Raw genomic sequence first — 22575 nt, 5'->3', positions numbered from 1 at the left:
GGAATGACACAGTTTGGTTATATTAATGTTTATTTTTGTTAATTTGTCAAAAAATGGTAAAACATTATTATTATTATTATTATTATTATTATTATTATTATTATTATCATTCTTAAAAAGAACTATACATACGAAGACTTTTTGGAACAAAGTGCTTTTCTCTTGAACTACACAATATATGTTATAAGAGATGTATTAAAACAGTGAAATAACACACACTATCTTTAACAACATGGGTCAAAAAGGATTGCTGTTAAAGAATAACCATAATAAGAGTTTTAGAAACGTTTGCGGACTTTAGCTCGCACAAAAGCAGTGACCACATCCTCCATGTTCAACGACTTCCTGACGTTGCGCTCTGTTGAAATAAGTGCCAGTCCTCTCAGTCTTTCTTGGCTCATGGACAATCTCAGGTAGGACTTTATGTGTTTCAAAGCTGAAAAGCTCCTCTGCCCAGAAGCTACAATGACAGGGAGTGTAAGAAGGAGACGTAGTGCTATGCTGAGATTGCTGTACAAATCCAGCAGGCCCTCACTGTAAATGTAATTCAGCATGTCTTGTGGGCATGTAAAGACATGATCAGGAAAGGTATGGATGGCTGATCTGACCTCCAAAACTAAATCCTCTGCCTCAGTGTCATGAAGTGTCTTCTCTAATGTTGTGCAATTCACTTGCAGTTTATCTTCTATGACAGCTCTCCTCATGTTGTCCTTGGAAAATAGAAAACTGTACAGTGCATACACATCTTCCATTTGTTGAGAAACGGTCATTGAGACTTGTCAGTGCAGTGTCTACTAAAGGGAGAAAGAATTCCCTTCTGAATGCCTCTTCTGGACTGTGGAAAGTTTCTTCTGCTGCTGAGTCACAGTTAAAATGCTTTGGTGTTCTTTTCTGTCTCTTTGCAGGAAGTCTTTTTTCAATCTTCAACTCCTCTGCAATGTCCATGGCATCTGACTGACAGAAAGACAAACCACTTTCTCTAAACTGCATAAGATAACCTCTCACACCTTCTGTTTCTCTTCTGAGTGTTTTCAGAGAAACATTAGGACTTTGCAGAAGTTTACTCATGTGGTTTATCTGGTACAAAACATTGTACCAGACAATGGTGCATAAAAGGAAGCGCCATGAGTTCATTTCACTGTACAAACATTTGGCAATGGATAATGTTTCAGCATCCCTCTTTTCAGCAGCAACAGTCTGAAGTGCAGACAGTGCTTCCAAAACCTGTGGTAAGTGGTACCGCAACACCTTGACACTGTCTATTCGCGCTTCCCATCTGATTGTTGACAACATTTTTAAAGTTAACTGTGTGACATGTTGCCTGAGAACAGCCCACCGTTGCACTGAAGAGCTGAACAGATTGTACAGTCGTTGGAGCAAACCAAAAAAGGACATGGACATAACAGATGACTTTGCTGCATCTGAAACAACAAGATTTAGCGTGTGGCTGCTGCAGGGCACACAAAGAGCTTTGCTGTTTATTTGCAAAATTCTGGCCTGCACACCTTGTTTATGGCCCATCATATTGCTCCCATTATCATATGATTGTCAGCGACAATCAGAAATGTTGAGCCCATGTTGCTGAAGGTATTCTAGTAGAGTTTCTGTTAGCCCTCTTCCTGTTGTGTCCTCAACATCAAAAAAACCCACAAAATGCTCTGATATAGATGCTCCAACAGATGTCTCACAGTTTACTGTTCTGAGCACCAGTGACAGCTGTTCTTTGTGTGACACGTCTGGTGTGCAGTCCATTATGACAGCGTAGTACTTGGCCAATTTTACTCTCCGCATTATTTCTTCGATGATTTTCTCTCCTACTAGATTTATAATCTCATTTTGAATTGTTGGACTTAGATAGTGTTCTTTCATCTCTTTGTTTTTAATTCTTTTCAAGTGTTCATTGAGCACAGAATCAAACTGACCCATGAGTTTAACAAGTGACAGAAAATTCCCACTGTGATTATCAAATGGTACATCAGATGTCCCCTTGAGGGCTTGGTTTTGTTCAGCCAGGTGACAGATAATGGCTATGACTCTGTGTATAACTGCTTTTTGATCTTCAGTTTCAAGTTGCATGAGATCTTGATAGGTTTGGTCGATGGCAGTTTTAGTTAGCAATCTTTTGTGTAGATCGTGCCACTTTTTCATTGACTCTGAGTGTGCTTTTGTGTATTCATGCTCTTTAGGGATATAAGAAAGGTTCTTTCATGCACAATAACCATGGGTGCTCAGAGCATTGTCTCTTTTACTGAACAGTGAACAGGAAAAGCAAAATACAGCATCCTTGCTCACAGAATACAGGTGCCATGACCAATGGATTTTTTTTCCCCATTTTTCATGGTTATCTTGTAGTGGTCTTCTGTAAATCTTCGTGGTGGCACTTCTGAGTTTTTGGGAAAATCAAAGTCCAAAATTTGAACTGGTCCCTTCCTCACAATCTGACAGCGGGTTTCATCATCTATTACATCCGGTCACAACACAGGATCATCAGTGATTACAGTGAGTGGAGCCTCTTCAGATTCAGGAGGAGTAGAGGTGTCTTTTGCTGCAGAGGTGGAGCTGCTTTGTTTGGCTGGAGCAGTGGAAGAGCTTTGCTCGGCTGGTGAAGAGGAAGAGCTTTGTTTGGCTGGAGAAAAGGAATAGCTTTGCTCAGCTGGAGAAAAGGAAGAGCTTTGTTTGGCTGGAGAGGTGGAGGCGGTAAGTAGCTGTGAGGCACAGTCAGTCTCAAACTGACATGATGGTTGACTGGCCCTGGCTGGGACTTGAGAGTTAACTTCATAAGTTTCATCACAGCCTAAAAAAAAAAATCATTATTATTCTACTACTATCAGTACTACTAGGCCTAGTACTACTGATGATAAAAAGATAAACAAATAAAATTATTATTATTATTATTATTATTATTATTATGCCTATTTATTATATAATGATATGCAATTAGTACTGATTGTGATAGATTTAATAATGATGAGATTTTTTTTCCTAGACTGTGATGTTACTAATTCCATGTAGCCTGATAAATACCTTCTGCTTGTGAGGAGGTGGCACTGTCACTATCAACTGGCGCTGACAGAAATTTAAGCAAAGCACCTAAAAAAGAAAAAAAAAAAAAGGCATTTGGTGAGTAAGCTTACTTTTGTCCTTATTCTAGAAGTATATGATTAAAGTGCAGAGGATTTGATAGTAACTTTGCAGGAGAAGAACTTCACTTCCCATAATGCACCAAAATGTAACGTCAGACCTGATCAGCAAAACTACCTGAGCACATGGTGCAAAGTGTTGTGATGTGTTGATGGGCAAGTGTGGGAAATATAGATAATTACAGAGTTTAAAATGTAGGGTTGTGATTACATGGTTCACAGACGGCCATTCATTTTTTTTTTTTTTTTTGATGTTGTATTTGAATATTCTGAATATTTGACGATTTTGAAAAGTATTGTAATTTCCTAATTATTCTAATTGTTCCTGAATGCCTCATGTAATGTTTACGCGTGCCTCCTTGAACGAACAGAACTCAGTTCCGCAGTGAGGGCACAGAGCTGATGTGAGGGACTGAACTAATGTTGGCTTGAAAATACAAACTTTTGCTGCAGTCCTACTCTAGTCCTCTTCTGTGCCTAAACCAGCTGACACACAAGGAACAGACGTACTGATGAGACGGACAAACGCAATGGAAAAGGGACATTTTTCTTCTAATGGGATGGACAGATCACCAACGGAAATTGCTAGCTAACCGAAAATGTACATTGAACTGGTTGGATTATTTGTCCAAACTGGATGGGATTCATAGGAGCAGACGATTTATTTTGGAATAAAGTTGTGTGGGTGACCGCAGCAGGGGGCAGACAACCGTCCAGAGTAAGTGAAAACACTGTAGGCTTAGCTTTTGGCTTTTCATGACTAAATACTGTTAATGCTGTCGTACTTTGGTCCTCCACATCCAAATTATTTGAACTGAATCCTCTCCCTCTCATGCTAACATCTATCTGTGTGTTTGGTCACTGATGTGAGGGCTTTTGTTCACACACTTTCAAACATATCACACAGTTGTAGCCTATTTGGAGAAAACAATGGTTTACTTCATACTTACCGCTGTGTCGTTGGCATTTTTCTTCTTCTTCTTTCTTTTTTAGTCTTTTTTCAAACCCTGAAGGGTAGGAGCGCTTCATCATTCATTGATATTATTTTTAAATGGCGGCGCCGCTGTGCTCAGTGTTTTGTTTTGGGTTTTTTTGCCGCTGTGCTCAGTGTGGACAGACCGTTTGTTCCTCCACTGACAGCAAGTGGGGGGTGTGATGGGGGATGTGCGAGGGTGAAATGTCACCTTTACATGACCCTCATAGTGTTTGTCATTGCATAGGGGGAATCCCTCTAGTCCGGGGGGCCCCAGTCACAAAACAGTACAGGAGAGGGTTAGCGCTGCCTCACTGTGGTGGTGTGTTTACAATGGATGGTTTTTAATAAGTTGCACAGATAAATGACCATGCGGCCATCGGGGGCCCTCTTCAGCGAGGGGGCCCTAGGCAGCTGCCTACCTTGCCTACGTCATCCCGACGGCTCTGCCTCTAGGTTTCAGAGACAGAAAGATAATTTCTTGAATAAATTTGGTGATGATTGATCACCAGATTTGTTTAAGAAATTGTCTGTCTGTCTCTGTCTGTTTGTGTCTATCTGCACAGACAGTCTGTGTCTCTCTTGATGATTGACAATGGACATGAAGCTTCGTTAAGCTTTTTTCCTATAATGTGCGCCTGTGGGGAGGAAAACTTTAATGCATATAGCACCCATAAAAGTGGGATTTTTGTTTTGATTTCAGGAGAGGTGAAAGTGGGCATGACCAGAGATGTCCACACGAAATCTGGTGATGATTAATCGCAGTTTTCGGGCATTAAACTACGTTAATCTTTCGTACATTAAATGTTTGAGTCTGCAATCAGCAGGAAAGGAGATCAGTGGTGAATTGGTGTGGTCTGTCTGTTCTCTTTACTTGTTGGCCAAAGAGAGTCCTACTTTAGTGGCTGTGAAAGTCAGGGGGTGGAGATGATAATTATACAAGAAAATGCTGATTTTTATGCCATCAAAAGTGACACAGAGCGCCATAAAATACAGTGTTTTAAAGAGCCATAAGACGGCGCTTTTTCGCCGCTCTTAAAACAGTACATGACGCCGTAAAAAACGGCATTTTGGTGGTTTGGACGACGTTTTTTACGGCATATAAATGACCAGACATGTTGTGGGAGTTGTGAATAGTGATAGAGTTGGCCTGCCATACCTGCGGGCACCAGGTTGGTGACCCCAGGCATCGGCCATATAGGCCATTGCCTAAGGGGCACCGCTGATAGACAAAAAAATAAATATAGTAAATAAAGAAATATTGGTACTAATAACGTGATAATTTCTCATTAACTGTCTAAAAAATAAAGATATGAGGAAAACAAAACACCACAACCCCGCTCCTGTAATTTCTCAGGTGAGCTCTCCCTGACCCAGTGCTCACTGCATGTGTGCGTGAGTGAGACAGAGCGGAGCTGAATGACAGTGTGAGACAGGGGTTGAACTAAGCATCCAGGCGAAGGTTGCAGAATTTCTCACCATGAAAAGGCCTTCCAAGCCCTTAGCTGCACAGTTTTGAAGCAGAGAAAAGAGGAGGCAGAAAAGTAATCCAACTACAGAGGTATGCAACCTTTTATAATGTTAAAAAAAGTTTGATGTTACTGACAACAGCTAGCTGAATGGAAATGAAGCAAAGTTGGCAAATAATGGTACTGTAGATGATTAAGATATGAGATATCTGCTAAGGTGTGTGGTTTACTGCTGATGAACTGGTTACCTCCGCCAGGTTTGTTTTGAGGTTATGTGGTTTGTTTTGAGGTTTGAGGTTTGTTTTGAGGTTATGTTTTTGCCAGGGTTTGTTTGTTTGTTTGTCCGTTAGTGTGCAACATAACTCAAAAAGTTATGGACAGATTTGGATGAAATTTTCAGGGTTTGTTGGAAATGGGATAAGGAAGAAATGATTACATTTTGGTAGTGATCGGGGGTGGGGGGGCCCACGGGGGGGGCCACTGATCGTTAGTGTGCAACATAACTCAAAAAGTTATGGACAGATTTGGATGAAATTTTCAGGGTTTGTTGGAAATGGGATGAGGAAGAAATGATGAAATTTTGGTGGTGATCGGGGGTGGGGGGGCCCACGGGGGGGGGCGGCACTGATCAGCCTTGGCGGAGGTCTGCGGTCTCCGAGTGCTTCTAGTTTATATATGTCTCTATCTGTTTTATATATGTTTCTATCTGGTTTATATATGTCTCTATCTGGCTTATATATGTTTCTATCTGGTTTGTGCATCTCCTCTCACGCTTCACACATCTCCTCTTCTGCACTTCACACTAAAATCAAAACTGTACAATTGTACAACTGTACCAGTGACAGACGTAGGTTACAGTTTCTGGGGGTTGTGTGCTCTGGACTCTCCCACAAATGCAACTTTGGCCCTTTTTTTTTTTCTATATCTTTCTTCTATGGGCACGAAATGCATGAACCAGGCCACAGTAGCCCACGACATTCATTGGGTCTTTATGCTGCCGAAAACAGCTTTGGGAAAGCATGAAAAGGAGGATTGTTAAGTGAAGATTGGTACAGGTGCATGTGCTCTTTGTAGGCGAGGGTGTGTATGGCCAGTCCAGTTTTGTTGTGTAGGCGTTAAAGCTGTCTCAGTTGTTTTTTGAATTTGTGAAGTTCTGGGGTGTACCAGGGGCCAAGTGAATGAAAGGAACGGTTTTTGTTTTCATGGGGGCCAGTTGGTTGAGGGAGGTAGACAGTGTGTTGTTGTAGATGTTGACAAGGTCTGCAGGGGTTGGGTTAACAGGGAGGGTGAGGTCAGAGAGAGCGTTCGATATGCAGGTGGAGAGAGAGGCTGAGCAGATGAACTTAAGATTTTGGAGGGTTATTGTGTGGTCCTATTTGGGTTGGGGGGCGGGAATGTTGATATCCAGTGTGATGGCCAGATGATTGGAGATGGTGAGGTTGCTGCTGGAGATGTTTAGTCAGGGGAATCAATGTGGAGGTTGAAATCTCCAAGCAGTAGGACAGATGGTGAGGTTGACGACAGTCCTGTGATGAATTCTGAGAGATCTGATAGGAAGGATAGGTTGGGTTTGGGGGGGCAGTAAATGATGGTGATGAGGAGAGGTTTAGGGCCAGGCAGTTTAAAAGCCAGGTGTTCAAAGGAAGAAACAGTGGGTATGGAGAGAGGTCGTGGATTGAGGTCATGATTGTGAATAACAGTAATACCTCCTCCACATCCTTTGGGGTGTGGGTTATCCAAGTATGAATATCCAGCAGGGGTGGTTTGGTTGAATGCAGTGTAATTCAGTGGTTTTTGCCAAGTTTCAGTAAGACAGAGGAGTTCCAACTTATTGTCAGTGATGAATTCATTAAAAATGAGGCTTTTATTGTTGAGGGATCGTGTGTTGAAGAGGGTGAGTTTCAGGTGCTTTTGTTTTGAAATTGATGGTGTGGAAATCGGGGTTGAAAGAGTTCATGCTGGGGTTGTTGTGATGACACACTGTGTTGTTGTGATGATGCAATGTGGAAGTGCAGAAGCTGGTGTCCATGCTGCGGTCGGACCAGAGCGAGGGGAAACTTGTCGTGGTGGAATGGTAATTAAACTTGCGGCGTGAGTTTCGGTGGTTGTATCAGGGATGGAGAAGAAGTCTGGAGCTTTTTAGTGAGGTGGTGAGTTCCATGGAAGGAGGCGTTTGGTGGTTTAACTGGAGGAGTTGCATGGATGTGTAGCGTAGCACAATAGCTGGGACTGTGACGGTGCCGGAGGTGGATGATGGAGGTCTGGGTTTGTTGACCGCGTTAAAACCAGGAGTAATAACGGGTTTGAGTCGGTGGGGTTGCAAGATGCGGTTGTCTCAGTCACTTACCTCAGGCACATAAAACCCTAACCCCTAACCCGCTTGGAAAAGCTACCCAGAAGGAATGCAAATATAGGCCACTTGTTTCTGCCCAGTTTCAAACCGGAAATCTTTCATGTGTGAGACAAATATGATAACCACTATATTGCAGAAACTGTAGCACAACTTGTGAGCCCCCAAGGTTCGTGCTAAAATCAACTTGGGCCCTGTTTTTTTTTTCTCCATCTTTCTTGTGGCTCAAAATGCATGAACCAGGCCACAGTAGCCCACAACATTCATCCGGTCTGTATGCCGCTGAAAACAACTTTGGGAAAATGTGAAAAAGAGGCTCATTGGTCTAGGGGTATGATTCTTGCTTAGAGTGCGAGAGGTCCTGGGTTCAAATCCCAGACGAGCCCAAAGTGTTGCTTTGAAATGCCCAAAAGCTTTGTGTTAAAATCAAAACTATACAATGAGTGCCACATGTAGGTTACAGTTTCTGAGGGTTGTGTGCTCTGGACTTTCCCACCACTTTTTGATGATGCCTTTTTTCTCAAATGTGCAACATTTGACTTGAGTCCTGATCACAAACAAGCGTGTGACACCCCCAAAAAAAATTTGACTCCCCATCAGGGAATCAAACCCTGGTCTTCCACGTGACAGGCAGAGATACTGGGCACTATACTAATGAGGAGAGGAACATCTGTGCAAGAGGTCCTGGGTTCAAATCCTGGACGAGCCCAAAGTGTTTGCTTTGACATGCATTTTAACCCCAAAAGAGTGCAATTCATAGAGTTTTCTTCAGAAGCACCCTTAAAGGTTGCAGAATTTCTCACCATGAAAAGGCATTCCAAGCCCTTAGCTGCACAGTTTCGAAGCAGTGAAAAGAGGAGGCAGAAAAGTAATCCAATTATAGAGGTATGTAACCTTTTATAATGTTAAAAAAAGTTTGATGTTACTAAAAACAGCTAGCTGAATTGAAATGAACCAAAGTTGGCTAATAATGCTACTGTAGATGATTAAGCTGTAAGATATCTGCTAAGGGGTCTGGTTTACTGCTGCTGAACTGGTTTATATAGGTTTCTATCTGTTTTATATATGTTTTGGTCCAGTTTAGGCTATATATATTTCTTTCTGGTTTACTGCTGGTTGGCTGGTTTATATATGTTTCTATCTCCTCTTGTGTGTGTGTGTGTGTGTGTGTGTGTGTGTGTATATAATAAATCAGCTGTGAATAATAAACCAAAGCATCATATCTTTAATAGACAAAAACACTAAACAGTATTACATCGAAAATGATTTACAAAAGCGTTTCATAAATAAGTAAGATTTACACAGTTTTATGTGTTACACATGACTTCTACAAAGAGAAATGAAATAATTTCACAGTGTTTACAGGTGATGAACTGCATTGTCTGGAATTATCTCTAGTTCCTTCTACAATAAAAATCACATGGAAAAAGGAGACAAGAATCAGTATTCACAATTAATTTAAAGCTAAATTTTTTCAAGGTCAGAACAAAGAATGGTTGGTTTGTTTGTTTGTTTAATATATTTAAAGAACACAGAACAGTGAACATCGGTCTCTGGTTCTTTATCAAGTTAATCATTTGTTCTTCTACCGCTGGTGTCAAGGTCCTCGTGGGTTTGAGCACAGGTGTAGTTACGAGTTATGACCTTAGGAAGCGTCAGTCTGGAGGTGACATCACAGGCGTAGTTGTAACCTCAGTAACCTGCAGCATACGCCCACTTCCGATGGTCCGACTGAGCACGAAGACCATCCTCATAACGAACCACGGCCTGAACTACAGCCCCCCAAGAGTCACGGAACTTTGTCGTATGGTTCTTTAACGCCAAACCAGCCATGACAGTCTGTAAGCAGGAGCAGAGAGTAAGACCTGATCGTAATCCAGACCTTCTCTACTATCAGTCACATCCAATACATTTACTTCTGTGATACTCACTTTGTCAATGCCAGGCTCTCCCTCAGTAGCGTTAGGTTCGAGCTGGTTGTGGAGTCGAGGGTCTGACACAGCTTTGTTCACATCGTAGTCAAAGTTCAGAACATTGAGAATCACCTACAATAGGGACAGGGTTAGGGCTCAGGGTTTAGTATAGGGTTAGGGTTCAGGGTTTAGTGTAGGGTTAGGGTTCAGGGTTTAGTGTAGGGTTAGGTCAGGTTAGGGCACATTTTAGGGCCACAGTCAAACAATTTCTGTTTCTACAAAAATAATTTCTACAACAGTTCTAATATATTTTTCTGAAATGTTAAAGTATGCCTTACCTGAGCAACTGAGGTAGTAATTTTAGATCCTCCTGAGCCTCCGACCACCATTTTAACTTTGTTGTTTTTGTCAAACAGAATGGTAGGACACATAGAGGATGTCGGCCTTTTACCTTTGAAGAGAACTGAGTTATGAGTTCAGCTTTACGCAGTCGATAATAGGACTATTTAAACTCGAGGAACCATAAAGTAAAACAGTCATTACAGTTTACATCATCTGTTGGGATCTATTTTCATAGTGCAACAAAGTATCGATTAAATCGATCCAAACTGATTCTTAAAAGAGTTGGCAATAAATTCGGCAGCTGATTCGTTGGCTCTTGAGCATGTTAGTATTGAGGCATGCCCGAATGCTGTGTAGTGTAACAGAGGAAAACACAGAGCAGCATGACTGAGGCTTCGGATGCTGGGCCCGATTTTTTAAGCTTTACATTATGTTCCCATTGGCCACAGCGGCCCCATTTGCCCGAAAGGTAGTGTGCCATTAATGTAACAAAACTTGAATATGGAGAAAAAAAATGGCCAAAATCCCACAGTGCACTACGTTTTGGGCCAACAGGGCTGTCGTGGCCACCAGGAATATAAACCTAGCTTAAGATAGCCTACGTGTCATGATTACTTTGGCCCGCTAGCTAGATAGACACTGCCGTCATAATTAGAATGTTTTCATCCATCTCTGTTTATCAGGCCACCAGACAAATGTTACCTACCGGAGCTGGTTGAAGACTATATCTTGCTAGTCTCTAGCTTTAACAAGTCTAGGTAGCGGGCTAGTGCTTGCTAACTATACCCAAAGGCGTTGCAGGGATGTAATCATTAGTGACTTGTCTGCAGCCTGTATTGCTTTGGGTAAAATACTGATCTTTGAGAACTGAGTTTTTGGTGTTTATCTGATGAATCAATTAGTTATTAAAATAATCTGCATATTAATCAATTATTAAATTGTCGTTGGTTGCAGCCCTAGTCTGTTACGTACTGACCTGTTGTACATTTACATCATCCCACTTATTACACAGATGCTTTCAAAAAATAAAAGTAGTGATTGAGTTTTTTAATGTAATAATTCTGTTGCAAATAACAAAGCTATAATCAATTAATGTGGGGAAAAAAGCCACATAATAACATAAAATATTGTGTCAGATAACCTGTTGTGACAGGTTGTTATTGTTAAGCTGGTTCATGAGCATTTAAAATGAATGCATAAATATTCTGTTCATTACTGCTCAGTAAGTTAACTACATAAACAACATAAATGAACAAACATCCATGATTAATATTATCTGAACAAGAAAAGCCCTTTTAATCATGTCATGACACATATGACCTTCGTATCCATTTGAAAACCCTGGTGTATGTGTTTACGTGTTATTTCCAGAGACATGCACAGATAGACCTGAGGTGTCCCTCAAGACCTGCCCCTCTGGCCTCGGTGCCCTTTGTTTTTTTATTTTTTTTAATTTAATTGTTTATTTTCTTCCTCATTCAAAGAAGACAATAGAGTCCGCATCGACATGACATTACAATCATATTTTAATGTTAAGTTAAATCCAAATAATTCCCAGTGCCTCCTGTCCTTCCCTCAGTCCTCCTCAGTGCGGTCGGAGCTCTTCTATTGCTGATCCCACATCGCATGGCCTCGACTTTTTGCAAGAGATAAACTGGTAAGAACAACGGTGCCTTTGACTTACAACTGTTTAAGCAAATCTTTGTCCTGTTCCCCACAAGTTTGTCTGGATAGTGTAGCCAGTAACCCAGTACTAGCGTGTGTCGGGTGATTAGCTGTCACAAGCACAGAGGTCACGGCCCACGGCCCGGTGATGCTAATTCAGTGCATTTCATAATGTGAGGAGAGATGGAGGGGTGAACCAGCAAATATATGAAAATCCTGTGCTACTTATTTGCGTGAAAAGTTGTGAGTACCCGGTATATTTCCACAGTCACAAATCTATAATAGCCTATGAGTCCAAACTGTGTCTAAAAGTGCATGTTGTTGTGGTGTCAGGCTGAACACAGGGAGTGGAGTTTGGAGTTTGTGGGGAGTGGACCAGAGGAGCAGATCAGAGGTGAGCACCCAGACAATAGGCTTCATGTTAAATTTGCATTGACTGGAGTGTTACACATAATATGAAAGGTAAATCAAATCCCCTTTTTTGGAAATCATTGGGATGTGAAGTTTCAGATTATTAAATTATTGTCAAAGTCGTTGTTTGTCATTATAATAAGTTACACAAGCATGAAAAAAAATCTGTATGTCTACAACACAGGTGTCCAACATGTGGCCCAGGGGCCAAATCCGGCTCGCCAAAAGGTTCAATCCGGCCCCTGGGATGAATTTGTGAAATGCAAAAATTACACTGAAGATATTAACAATCAAGGATGTTCAAATCATTTTAGGTCATTTCAGTCTAAAGTGGATCAGACCAGTAAAAGACTATCATAATAACCAATAAATAATGAAAACTGTAAATTTGTCTCTTTGTTTTAGCATAAAAAAAAGTAAAATTACACAAAAATGTTTACATTTACAGACAAGCTTTTTACAAAAAATGTGAATATCTGAAATGTCTTAAGAGAAGTATGTGGAATTTTAATAATATTCTCCCTGTTAATTAATGTTTGGTGTATTTGTAGATCCACTGTGATTTTTAAGTTGTGATTCACTTGTATAAATGATAAACTGAGGTGTAATATTGTTAACATTGCACTTATTTTACTAACAAATTTTCAGGTTGTTCATATTTGTACATGTTATGTTCAAGTACAATTCGTAGATGTAAACATTTTCATTACGGAATTTACTTTTTTCACTCAAAAGTTCTTATCCTATTATTTATATTATTTTACTGGTCCGGCCCACTTTAGATCATAATAAGCGTACGTGGCCCCTGAACTAAAATGAGTTTGACGGCCCTGGTCTACAATGTTCATTGTAGTACGCAATTTGATGTTTCTTTTTCATCAATTGCAGCAAAATGCCAAGAAAGGAAAGAGTAAAGAAACAGAGGGAAAGAGACTTGCAGCAGGCAGCCCACAGTACCAGCTCTCTTCTGTCCTGGATCAAACCAAATGTCAGTCCTTATGCACAGTTGTGTCAGTGTGCAGTCCTAGATTGGTTCTATGATACTGGTTTGTTCAGGTTAATACAGGTTGTTCAGTAAATTAGTGACTGTCATGGTTATGTGACTCAGTTTTGGCTTTGTAGATTTTTACATGGTTGGGTGGTTCATAATCCTCCTCTCGTCATTTTTTTGCTCCTGGACTCTTAAGGCCTGTGCTCATTGTACTTTACAAGTAGAATGTTTTTCGTTTGTTTTTTTCTAGTTATTGGGTGTGAAAAGTGTAAGGCCATTGCAGTAGCAGTACATTGTTGTGTAGAATGCTAACATATGTGTAATACTGAATAAACAGTGATGGCAAGTTATTACGGACCAATATTTATGAAAACGCTGCAGATCAGGATTGTCGGACTCGGGAGAGGGGTGCCCTTTTTCGTTGGCTGAGGACCTGCCCCTCTAAATGTCTGTGCACACCACTGGTTATTTCTTTTCAGTCTAACCTGGTTTAATGAAGTTGTTTGGTGAAGGAGGTAAGTCAAAGCCATTGTCGAAGAGTGGGGAGCTGAAGTCGTCCATTTCATTGTTGAGTAGAATCCCTGTTGAATTAGACATGACTTTGGAGCCCAAACTGCAGGAAAACGATAAAAGCTGTCAAGAACAACAGTCCAGGGAGGAGGTTTTTTTTTTTTTTTCTGATTTATCAGTGACGTACTAATGGTTGATGGTGCTGGTGGCTGCCACTGCGCTTCCGTCCTCTGCTACTACAGAGATGTGTGTCGTCCCGTGGTTTTCAGGCAGAATAAATTGAGGCTCATAGTAGTTTGTGTCATGTGTGGTGTCATCTGTTATCTTCTCACGGAGGGCATCGGCATAGACGTCAGATGTCATATTCTGAATCAACTTCACAGGACGAAACAGGACATATAAAGAATGATCAGCACTTTTCTTACATATAATAAATATCAGACATTGATTAAAGTATAGTTGTGTGATGAACTTTGACATCACCTAGCAGAAATTCAACCAGTTTAATACAAGCAATGGGACGACAACATGACATAGTAGCATAGTACTAATACTGCAGTAGCACAGGGTTAGCATAGGACTAATACTACAGTAGCACAGGGTTAGCATAGTACTAATACTACAGTAGCACAGGGTACTAATACTGCGGCATAGATATATATAATAGATGTCACATTGACACTGCTGTCTATGAGAACAAATGCATCACTGGAGCCATCATCTTGGTGTGGGGTAGCGCTCCTTTTAAATGAATGAACGTCAGTCGGGGTCACCGTGCATACAGACTTTTATCACCATAGATCTGCAAATTTGAGAAGTGATGTTTATGTCTTCCTTTGTTACAAATGTCAGACCTGTATTTATGACCGAGCTGTGAGTAATATGATAGAGAAAATTGTTTTTTGTCAGTATAGTCTACTTTATGTTGAAAATGTAAATAAATAAATAAATAAATAAATAAAATAAACTACACTTCTACTACATAAAACCGCTTTTCCCAAAATGTAATCAGATCTATTCTGGGTCACTGGCAGTCTGTAAACCCAATTTAGTATGAATTCAACCAATAGTTTTGCTGCTCGAATGTTAACAAACAAACAAACAAACAAACCAAACCAAAAACTATACCCCTCGCCTTCCCAACCTTTCAGTAATAATAATGTTTCTTAAGTGCCCCCACAGGCATCTATGGTAGGCACAGGGCATGATGGGTAATCCCTTAATCCACCTCTTTTATTCCTACTGCACCCATCATTTTGGAACAGACTGGAATCAGACCATAAGATCCTTTTTCACTGCTCCAATCTTTGTGGTCCATGAGAAATTGATGGTTGTTGAAGTAAGAGAAGGTACTCACTATATTAGTTAAAGGGTTAAAGAACTTGTTGCTGCTGAATCAGTTCATCTACTTTTAATTTACTACTTGTTATTTTGTGTGACTTTATTACTTTTACTTCAATTGGATTTTCATGCAGCCTTTTACTTGTAATTCAGCATTTTTATATTCCTCTACTGGTACTTTTACTGTTCAAAGTCCTAGTCCTTTTCACCTAGTGTAGATCATATTCAGGTTTAGTGAAAAGACGTTATTTTGAGCCTTCACAGAATCTGCAGTATCGTGTTTTATCAGAGTTCACTGTGACTTACATCACTGATGTTCAGAAACTTTGGATCTCCCAGAAGTGTCCTTTTTGCATAAGCGAATCGAAAGGCCTCCACAATGCGATGGTAGGTCAGGACCTTATTCTCAGTGCTTTCCAAACTGCCTGAGGTGAAGTTATATCCTGCAGAAAATGTGGGAAAAAAAAAAAAACATCACTAACTAGAAAAGCACTCGGAGGGCGCAGACCTCCACCAAGGCAGATCAGTGGGTCCCCCCGTGCCCGCGCCCCCGATCACCACCAAAATTTAATCATTACCTCCGCTAGGAGGTATTGTGATCGCTTTGCTTTGTGTGCATACGTGCGTGTTTGTTTGTTTGTTAGCAATATAACTCAAATAGTTGTGGACAGATTTTTGTGAAATTTTCAGGAAATGTTGCTACTGGCACAAGGAAGAAATTATTAAATTTTGGTGGTGATCAGGGTGGGGGGCAGATCTGTCTTGGCGAAGGTCTGCGCTCTGAGTGCTTTTCTTGTTTGTTCCTTGTGCCAGTATCAACATTTCCTGAAATTTTCATCCAAATCCATCCATAACTTTTTGAGTTATCTTGCACACGGATAGACAAACAGACAGACAAACCAACGCCGACAAAAACATAACCTCCTTGGCAGAGGTAATAAACATAGATGGTGAGTTGACAGAGACAATCACATACATAAAAGACATGACAAACTGTGACGCTGAAACTGAAGCACTGTGGTACTGTTTATCTGTCAAATGTTCATTGTGGTCGGTTTCAGATGCTGCAGCTCTTTCATAATTCATAGTTTGAGTTCTTGTTTGTTCAGTATTAATTGTCAGCCTTGTAAATCCAAACTGGACTGACTGTACATATCCTGACCAAGGAAAATAAAATTCTCCCTTTGTGCAGTAATCTACACCTGGCTTTTCTGCCTCCGTCCCTAATATTATACATTATATAGACTAATTGTCATCTAAAATTAACATTTATTTGCAACATAGTATAGCAAACTATTACATGATCAAAAACAAATTAATTTTAGCAAAAAAAAGTCTCCGTTTTGAATGTCTGGGGTCGCCCAGATGTTAAAATGTGGTCACGAGCCAAAAAAGGTTGGGAACCACTGCCTTAAAGTATTTGCCTCCTCTGTTTCATTTGACCACTTTTAACCCTCTGTAAAATGATGGTATTAATGTAACTGTTTTTGAGAGCTGTTCCATCCAGTTTTTCAGTGTTTTTACTACGGGGTCCAAGACGCCTCAGTGTGAAATGATTCCGAACTTTAGTTATGATTGTGTTCAATCTATGTTGTCAAAATAAAGAGCTAACATCTTTGAGTCTAAACAGCAGCTGCTTCACTTCATTTAATTTTCTCTCCCCTCTCCTTCCTTTCTTATCTTTTTTGGTTGCCTCATGATCCTTCCTCAGGGAAAGACAGAATAACCCTGCCTCCTGTTCCTCTGGACCACTCTATAGATGATATATACACTTTATAGGTAAAGTTCACAATTCATACTGTAACTTTATACTTTACAGTTTATATTTTACAGTTACACTTTACACTTCATACTTTACACTTGACAGTTACAGTTTCCTTCTGTTTCTGTTGCTGGCAAAATGAAAACACTTCACTATAAAGAAGTGGGAAAAGAAAGAAACAGTCTTACCTTTCAGGATGTTTAGTATGAGTGAGAGCACCGGCCCACTGGCGGGGGCGGTGGGAGCCACCATGGTGTACTCCCCCACATTTACCCTCAGTGGCTCCTCATCCAAGATCGCCACATACTCCTGGAGATCCTGCATTGTGATGATTCCACCTAAACACAGATCAGCAAAGACTGTAAATTCAACCTAGACACAAATGGAAATTCAAATCCATTTAACCATAGGAATTAAAGGTACAGAGATGGGTGCTTTATTTATGTATTTATTTTATTTTATTTTTAAGAAAATGTAAACTTGAACAGTAGTGTTAGTGGCAAAAATATTGATATAGATCATGTTTTTTTGTTTCCTGAATGAATAACTGTTTTATTTGTTATTAAACTAATTGCCAATTTTTATCTCAAAGTAAAAAATGATTTTGTATTCTGTTTACTGTAACTCAGAAAAACATTGGAACTACAATTGCTATTGTCCGTGCATTTACATGCCAATTTTTATTCCTGGTTTAACCTGATTAAAGGTTAGATCCTCTTTAAGATGTCCATGTAAACACCTTATTCCAGTTGAAAAAGAAAAATTCGGATTAAATTTAAACCCGATTAAAGTCACTGGTTTAATCCACTTTTGAATCCGGTCTAAATTATTCCTCGGACATGTAAACCCTTTATTCCGTTTGGACTTTATTCCTGCCATTCTGCACATGCTCGTTGTCTAGTCCTGTCGTGATGATGCACACATTCTGCGCTGGTGGAAGAATATGCAATGCGGTCTAGTCAACCCAAACTGTTCCAGTGGGCTCTTCTGATGGGATCTACCAGCCTCTAAAACCCTGAAGGAATAGTTCCCACTTGTTTTTTTATCGATTCATTTGTCATGCACTAATGAGTTTGATAAGTGGGGAAAACAGTTTGCACTGCAGTGCACCAATTGCCTAGTTCTCATAGCCCTTCCGTTAGTTTAGCTTAGCATAATTGCTTCATTCCTATGGTCAGATGTAGCCAGGCTTTTATAGGTGATTTGTAGTATTTTATGAGTGATTTTGTGAAATTCAGTTCTCCCTAATCAGTCCTTTTGTCCGGTGGGGTCAATATGATCACAAATTGAGGCTCAAATCATGGCAATGTAACTTACTGCAGTAATAAAATCTTTGGAAATAAAAACTAATGCAAAGCTAGAACGGTAAAGCAAAGCTAATTTAGTGTATGCATCCCTTCCAACAAAAAGATTTTCCAAATTCTGTCAACACAACAGTCCCAAGATTGTATGAGTGCAGTAAGTCACGGATCTAAAGAAATAATTAGGGAGAATCGGATTTCACAAAATCACTTACAAAGGACAACAAATCACCTTTAAAAAATTGGCTATGTGTGACCATGGAAATGCAGTGACTATGTTAAGCTAAGCTAACAGAAGGGCTGCGAGAACCGAATAAACGTTTCTAATGTAAACCTTTATTCAGGTTTAACATTTCCATGTAAACAGAAGAGAAAGTACTTTAGTTCCAGATTAATTTCTTCTGGAAAAATAAATGAGATTTAAAAAACATAATGTAACCGTACCCAGTGTAGAGTAGAAACAGTTCATGGTCTGCTGAAGACTTGGATGAAGTAAACACATTCGATGTTTGTTTTAATTTCATACGGGCTGAAACAAGTGCAGCTTTGTTGATTTTACTCATATGAGGGACAGTTCCAGATCAATAAACATCGTACCTGCAGCTGCTATATCTGCCACAAGGTTCTGTGCTAGTTGTCCTTCGTAAAATACATTCGGACCCTCCGTTGCTATTTTCCTGTAGGTTTCTGCAAGCTTTGGAAACTTGATGGTCTGATTTTCTTTTCGAACATCACCATCTTCCCCGCAAAATACTTCACTAAAACAAAGAAACTTGTGATGTAACAAACAACAAATTGTAATAATCAGGCTCTGATGTTTTAAAAGCCATATATGCTGAAGGTTACTGGTTCTTACCACAGGGCTGGGTTCTTGATGATGGTTTTTTTGTGCCTTTTCAATGCAGTGGCCAGTGCCCTTCCCAAAGGAAAACCTTTCTCAGCAAGATCAATGCTGGGTTGAAACAAGTCTTTCCAGGGCAGTTTACCGTGTCGTCGATGAGCCATCTCATAACCTCGAATTTCTCCTGGTACCGCAATAGCCAACCCTCCTACAGAGAACCACAAAGAATTAGAGGAATGTACTGCATCTTATTTATATTCTGACGTTTTAAACCTCTTGTAAAAATCTTAATATTCTTTGCCTCGTAGCATAATAGCCTAACTCATGCACAAATGGACAAAAGTATAGGGACACGTTGAATTCAGGTGTTTCTTTTCTAACAGGGGTCTGGGATACAAAACAATAATGACATAATAAGGCTGAATCCCAATTCACCCCTTGGCCCCTCCCACTTACCCCTCCCCCTCTGTTTTGCACATACACGTGAAGGCGTAGTGTTGTCCCAATTCTCAGTTAGATGGAGGGGAAGGGCTAAGGCGGAGGGCTGAGGAGAAAAATCTCCCATTGAACTTTAAGGAAATATTAATGTTTATAAACTATATGGACAAAAACATTGGGACACATCATGTCTACAGCTGTAAGATGTCCTGTTCATGTCAATTTGAGATATAAACATCAGTATTAATAATCAATATGATACTTATCCCAATATAAAACTATATTATGACATTTGTCATTATTGTTTTGTATCCCAGACCCTTGTTAGTACAAAAAACACAAGAATTCAATGTGTCCACATACTTTCGTCCATTTATATTGAGGACTTGCAGCTGACGTCACTGGTCATGTGATTGTTGTTTAAACTGCCATTGGTAGGCACGCTATCTGGATCCAGAAAGTCAGAACTGTTGCTTTATATCGTGTTTTTCTTTGGACTCGTGTTTGCGTGTTTTGTTATTTGTGAGTATGTCTGCTTGTGATAAAAGCACCATAGGTGAGTTTCAATGTTTACTAACAACAGTGATGCGCTCGCAACTCGGAGGCAAAAACACGAGTACCAGCTACCACATCAGCCGCGTACACCTCCAGGCTCTCCCCCAGAACTCGTGAACGAGCCGATATGTTAGTTCTAAAACGGTCCATTAACTGTCTCTGTCCAAAAGCTGATCCCATCTTCTCTTTCACGGTCACATAATTTGACTTGACCACATCGGGAAGGCTGTCCCATAGTAGAAAAGCAGACTCGCACAGGCGGGTGGGGAGTATTGTCACCAGCTCCAGCTGAACTCACCTGTGTCGCCTACCGTAGCTCCGACTGCCACTTCCATCTGCCTCACTCAGCTGAGGAAACTCTGGCTGCCATCGCCGGCAAAGGGAGCAGGTAGATCCACAATCACTCCCTCTCTATAGGGTGATAGGCCAGGGGAAGCCCTTCTGGTAGGTTTAAAGGGGTCTTCATCACCGTACCACTTGATGACAATTCTTTTTTTCCACACCGCTAAACGCAACAGGCACGCAGGCTAACTATACTGAGAAGCTGGGCTAACCGCGGTAATAACTATAAACAGCTGTCGGCAGAACAGAACCACCGCTGTACCAATGGAACCGAGCGGTCTTTCTGCCTAACTTATACTTGGTGAAAGCTAAGTAATAAACGGCACACAGGAGTTTAGCAGGTCCATCGTTTAATATGCTACGAACTTGGCATGACTTCCGCCTCCAAGACTTAATGTATGCATACGTCACATGAAACTCATCTATTGCAACCAACCGCAACACATGTGGTTACCATGATCACACTGCTTAAAGCTTTCCGTTATTGTAGATCTACACAGGAGAAAGATAAATATCACCAACAATGGGCAATTGTACGATCCAAGGAAAGCTTGCCTACCAATATGGCATTGTAAACAGAAAACCATGTGATCATGTGACATTTGTGCAAAACTTGAATATGAGTGTGGCTTGAATGTGAAACCTGAGGTCTCTTAGTATCACAAGGTCATATCCCTTTGAAAAAGTGCTAATCCTCCTTGTCTGATTACCCAGGTTGAATATTACCTGTCTGGGATAAATCTGTGCTGTTTCCAAACATGTCCTGGGTTGCATTGCGAGGCGCAGTTTCCCTGGCATCAATGGTCTCAACTTTTCCTGAAAATGAGGCACAAACATCAGGAAATATAGTCAGGGTCCTAGGATTTATTGTATTGCTGTCTTGAGTTTGTGAGATGAGACCTTTTGATTGGATAAACATGCATGTAAAGGTTTAAAGTGATACCAGTCGTTGCATTGTAGATCGTGAGGAACAGCCCTCCTCCAATTCCCATACTGTGAGCATTCACCAGTCCAGTGCACAGCATAGCAGCGATGGCTGCATCTACTGCAGAACCACCTTTGATCAGGATGTCTCTGTGGTAAAAGGAAGGAAAAAGATCAGTAGATAGATAGATAGATAGATAGATAGATAGATAGATAGATAGATAGATAGATAGATAGATAGATAGATAGATAGATAGATAGATAGACTTTATTGATCCCAAACTATATGGACACACCCCTTCACATGTATGGGATAATGACATTTTTAAGTGTAATATTTGATTACAGTCACTCATGTCTGACCTGCCGACCTCTGAACACAGCCCAGCGTCTGCTGCCACAGCTGCCTTAAAGTATTCATTTGGAGGTTTCCTTTTCCCGACACCGAAGAACACGCCTACGAAGGTGGCGACGGCTGCCACCACCAGCATCATCATCGCCACAATGACTGTCTTCTTCACCATGTTTACAGCTCACAAACTAAACGGTTCGTTTGATGCCTGTAAGGACAGAAAACATATTTTATTGCAAAGCTTGAAAATCACAAAAAAAAAGCAAATCTCAAACCAGTTCTGAAAACTTCTTACTAACTCTAAATATTTGACTCTAGAACACTTAAATCCAAATCTGACTAAATAATCTTGAAACTCCAGCAGGGCTGTGTGGTTCTGTAAATAACCTGTTAGTTCACTATTGTAATGAGATCTACGTATCGTTAGCCATACACATTGTCATACACTATATGGACAAAAGTATTGGGACACGTTGAATTCAGGTGTTTCTTTTCTAACGAGTCTGGGATACAAAACAATAATAACAAATGTCATAATATAGTTTTATGCTGTGATAAATATCATTGCATTGGTTAGTTTAGTTTAAACTGTTATCTTTGCTTCCAAAATGCCTGAGATGTTTGTTTTTTTTTTACTTAATTCCCCTCAGTATTGCTCTGTTTTTTGTTTTGTTTTTTATCCATGATTTTAAATGTTCTGCCTCTAAATTTCTAAAACATTTTTCATGCTCTGACTGTAAATAATAATTTTCTACCACAACTAACCGTCTACTTTTGTCACATCTCACTTAAGAAGATAAATCTCCCATTAAACATTGAGGAAATATTGAGGTTTACAAACTACATAGACAAAAATACTGGGACAAATCATGTCTACAGCTGTAAGATGTCCTGTTTATGCCGATTTGATATATAAACATTAATATTAATAATCAATATGCTATTTATCACAATA

The 22575-nt window shown here is 40.2% G+C and overlaps 1 protein-coding gene and 1 non-coding gene across 2 annotated transcripts; one reads left to right on the top strand and one right to left on the bottom strand.

Annotated features, from left to right (window-relative positions):
• Nucleotides 1-8246: 8246 nt before the first annotated feature.
• On the top strand, nt 8247-8318 carry trnas-aga (transfer RNA serine (anticodon AGA)). Its single transcript has one exon. It is a non-coding gene; the product is annotated as a tRNA-Ser (tRNA).
• Nucleotides 8319-9406: 1088 nt separating this feature from the next.
• On the bottom strand, nt 9407-21792 carry LOC115430207 (glutathione hydrolase 1 proenzyme-like). The gene is made up of 12 exons (XM_030150119.1): nt 21632-21792; nt 21288-21418; nt 21071-21160; nt 19025-19217; nt 18766-18926; nt 17056-17205; nt 15412-15548; nt 13952-14139; nt 13740-13867; nt 10184-10296; nt 9864-9977; nt 9407-9771 (listed from the first exon to the last, which is right to left on the bottom strand). Exons 1-12 carry the CDS (start codon nt 21790-21792, stop codon nt 9625-9627), a joined length of 1713 nt encoding a protein of 570 aa, XP_030005979.1. The 3' UTR covers nt 9407-9624.
• Nucleotides 21793-22575: the final 783 nt, after the last annotated feature.

This window comes from Sphaeramia orbicularis, chromosome 12, assembly GCF_902148855.1.
Source record: "Sphaeramia orbicularis chromosome 12, fSphaOr1.1, whole genome shotgun sequence".
NCBI classification, from domain to species: domain Eukaryota; kingdom Metazoa; phylum Chordata; class Actinopteri; order Kurtiformes; family Apogonidae; genus Sphaeramia; species Sphaeramia orbicularis.
Note: the sequence above shows the minus strand (reverse complement) of the source record. Positions and strands in the feature narration are given on the sequence as shown.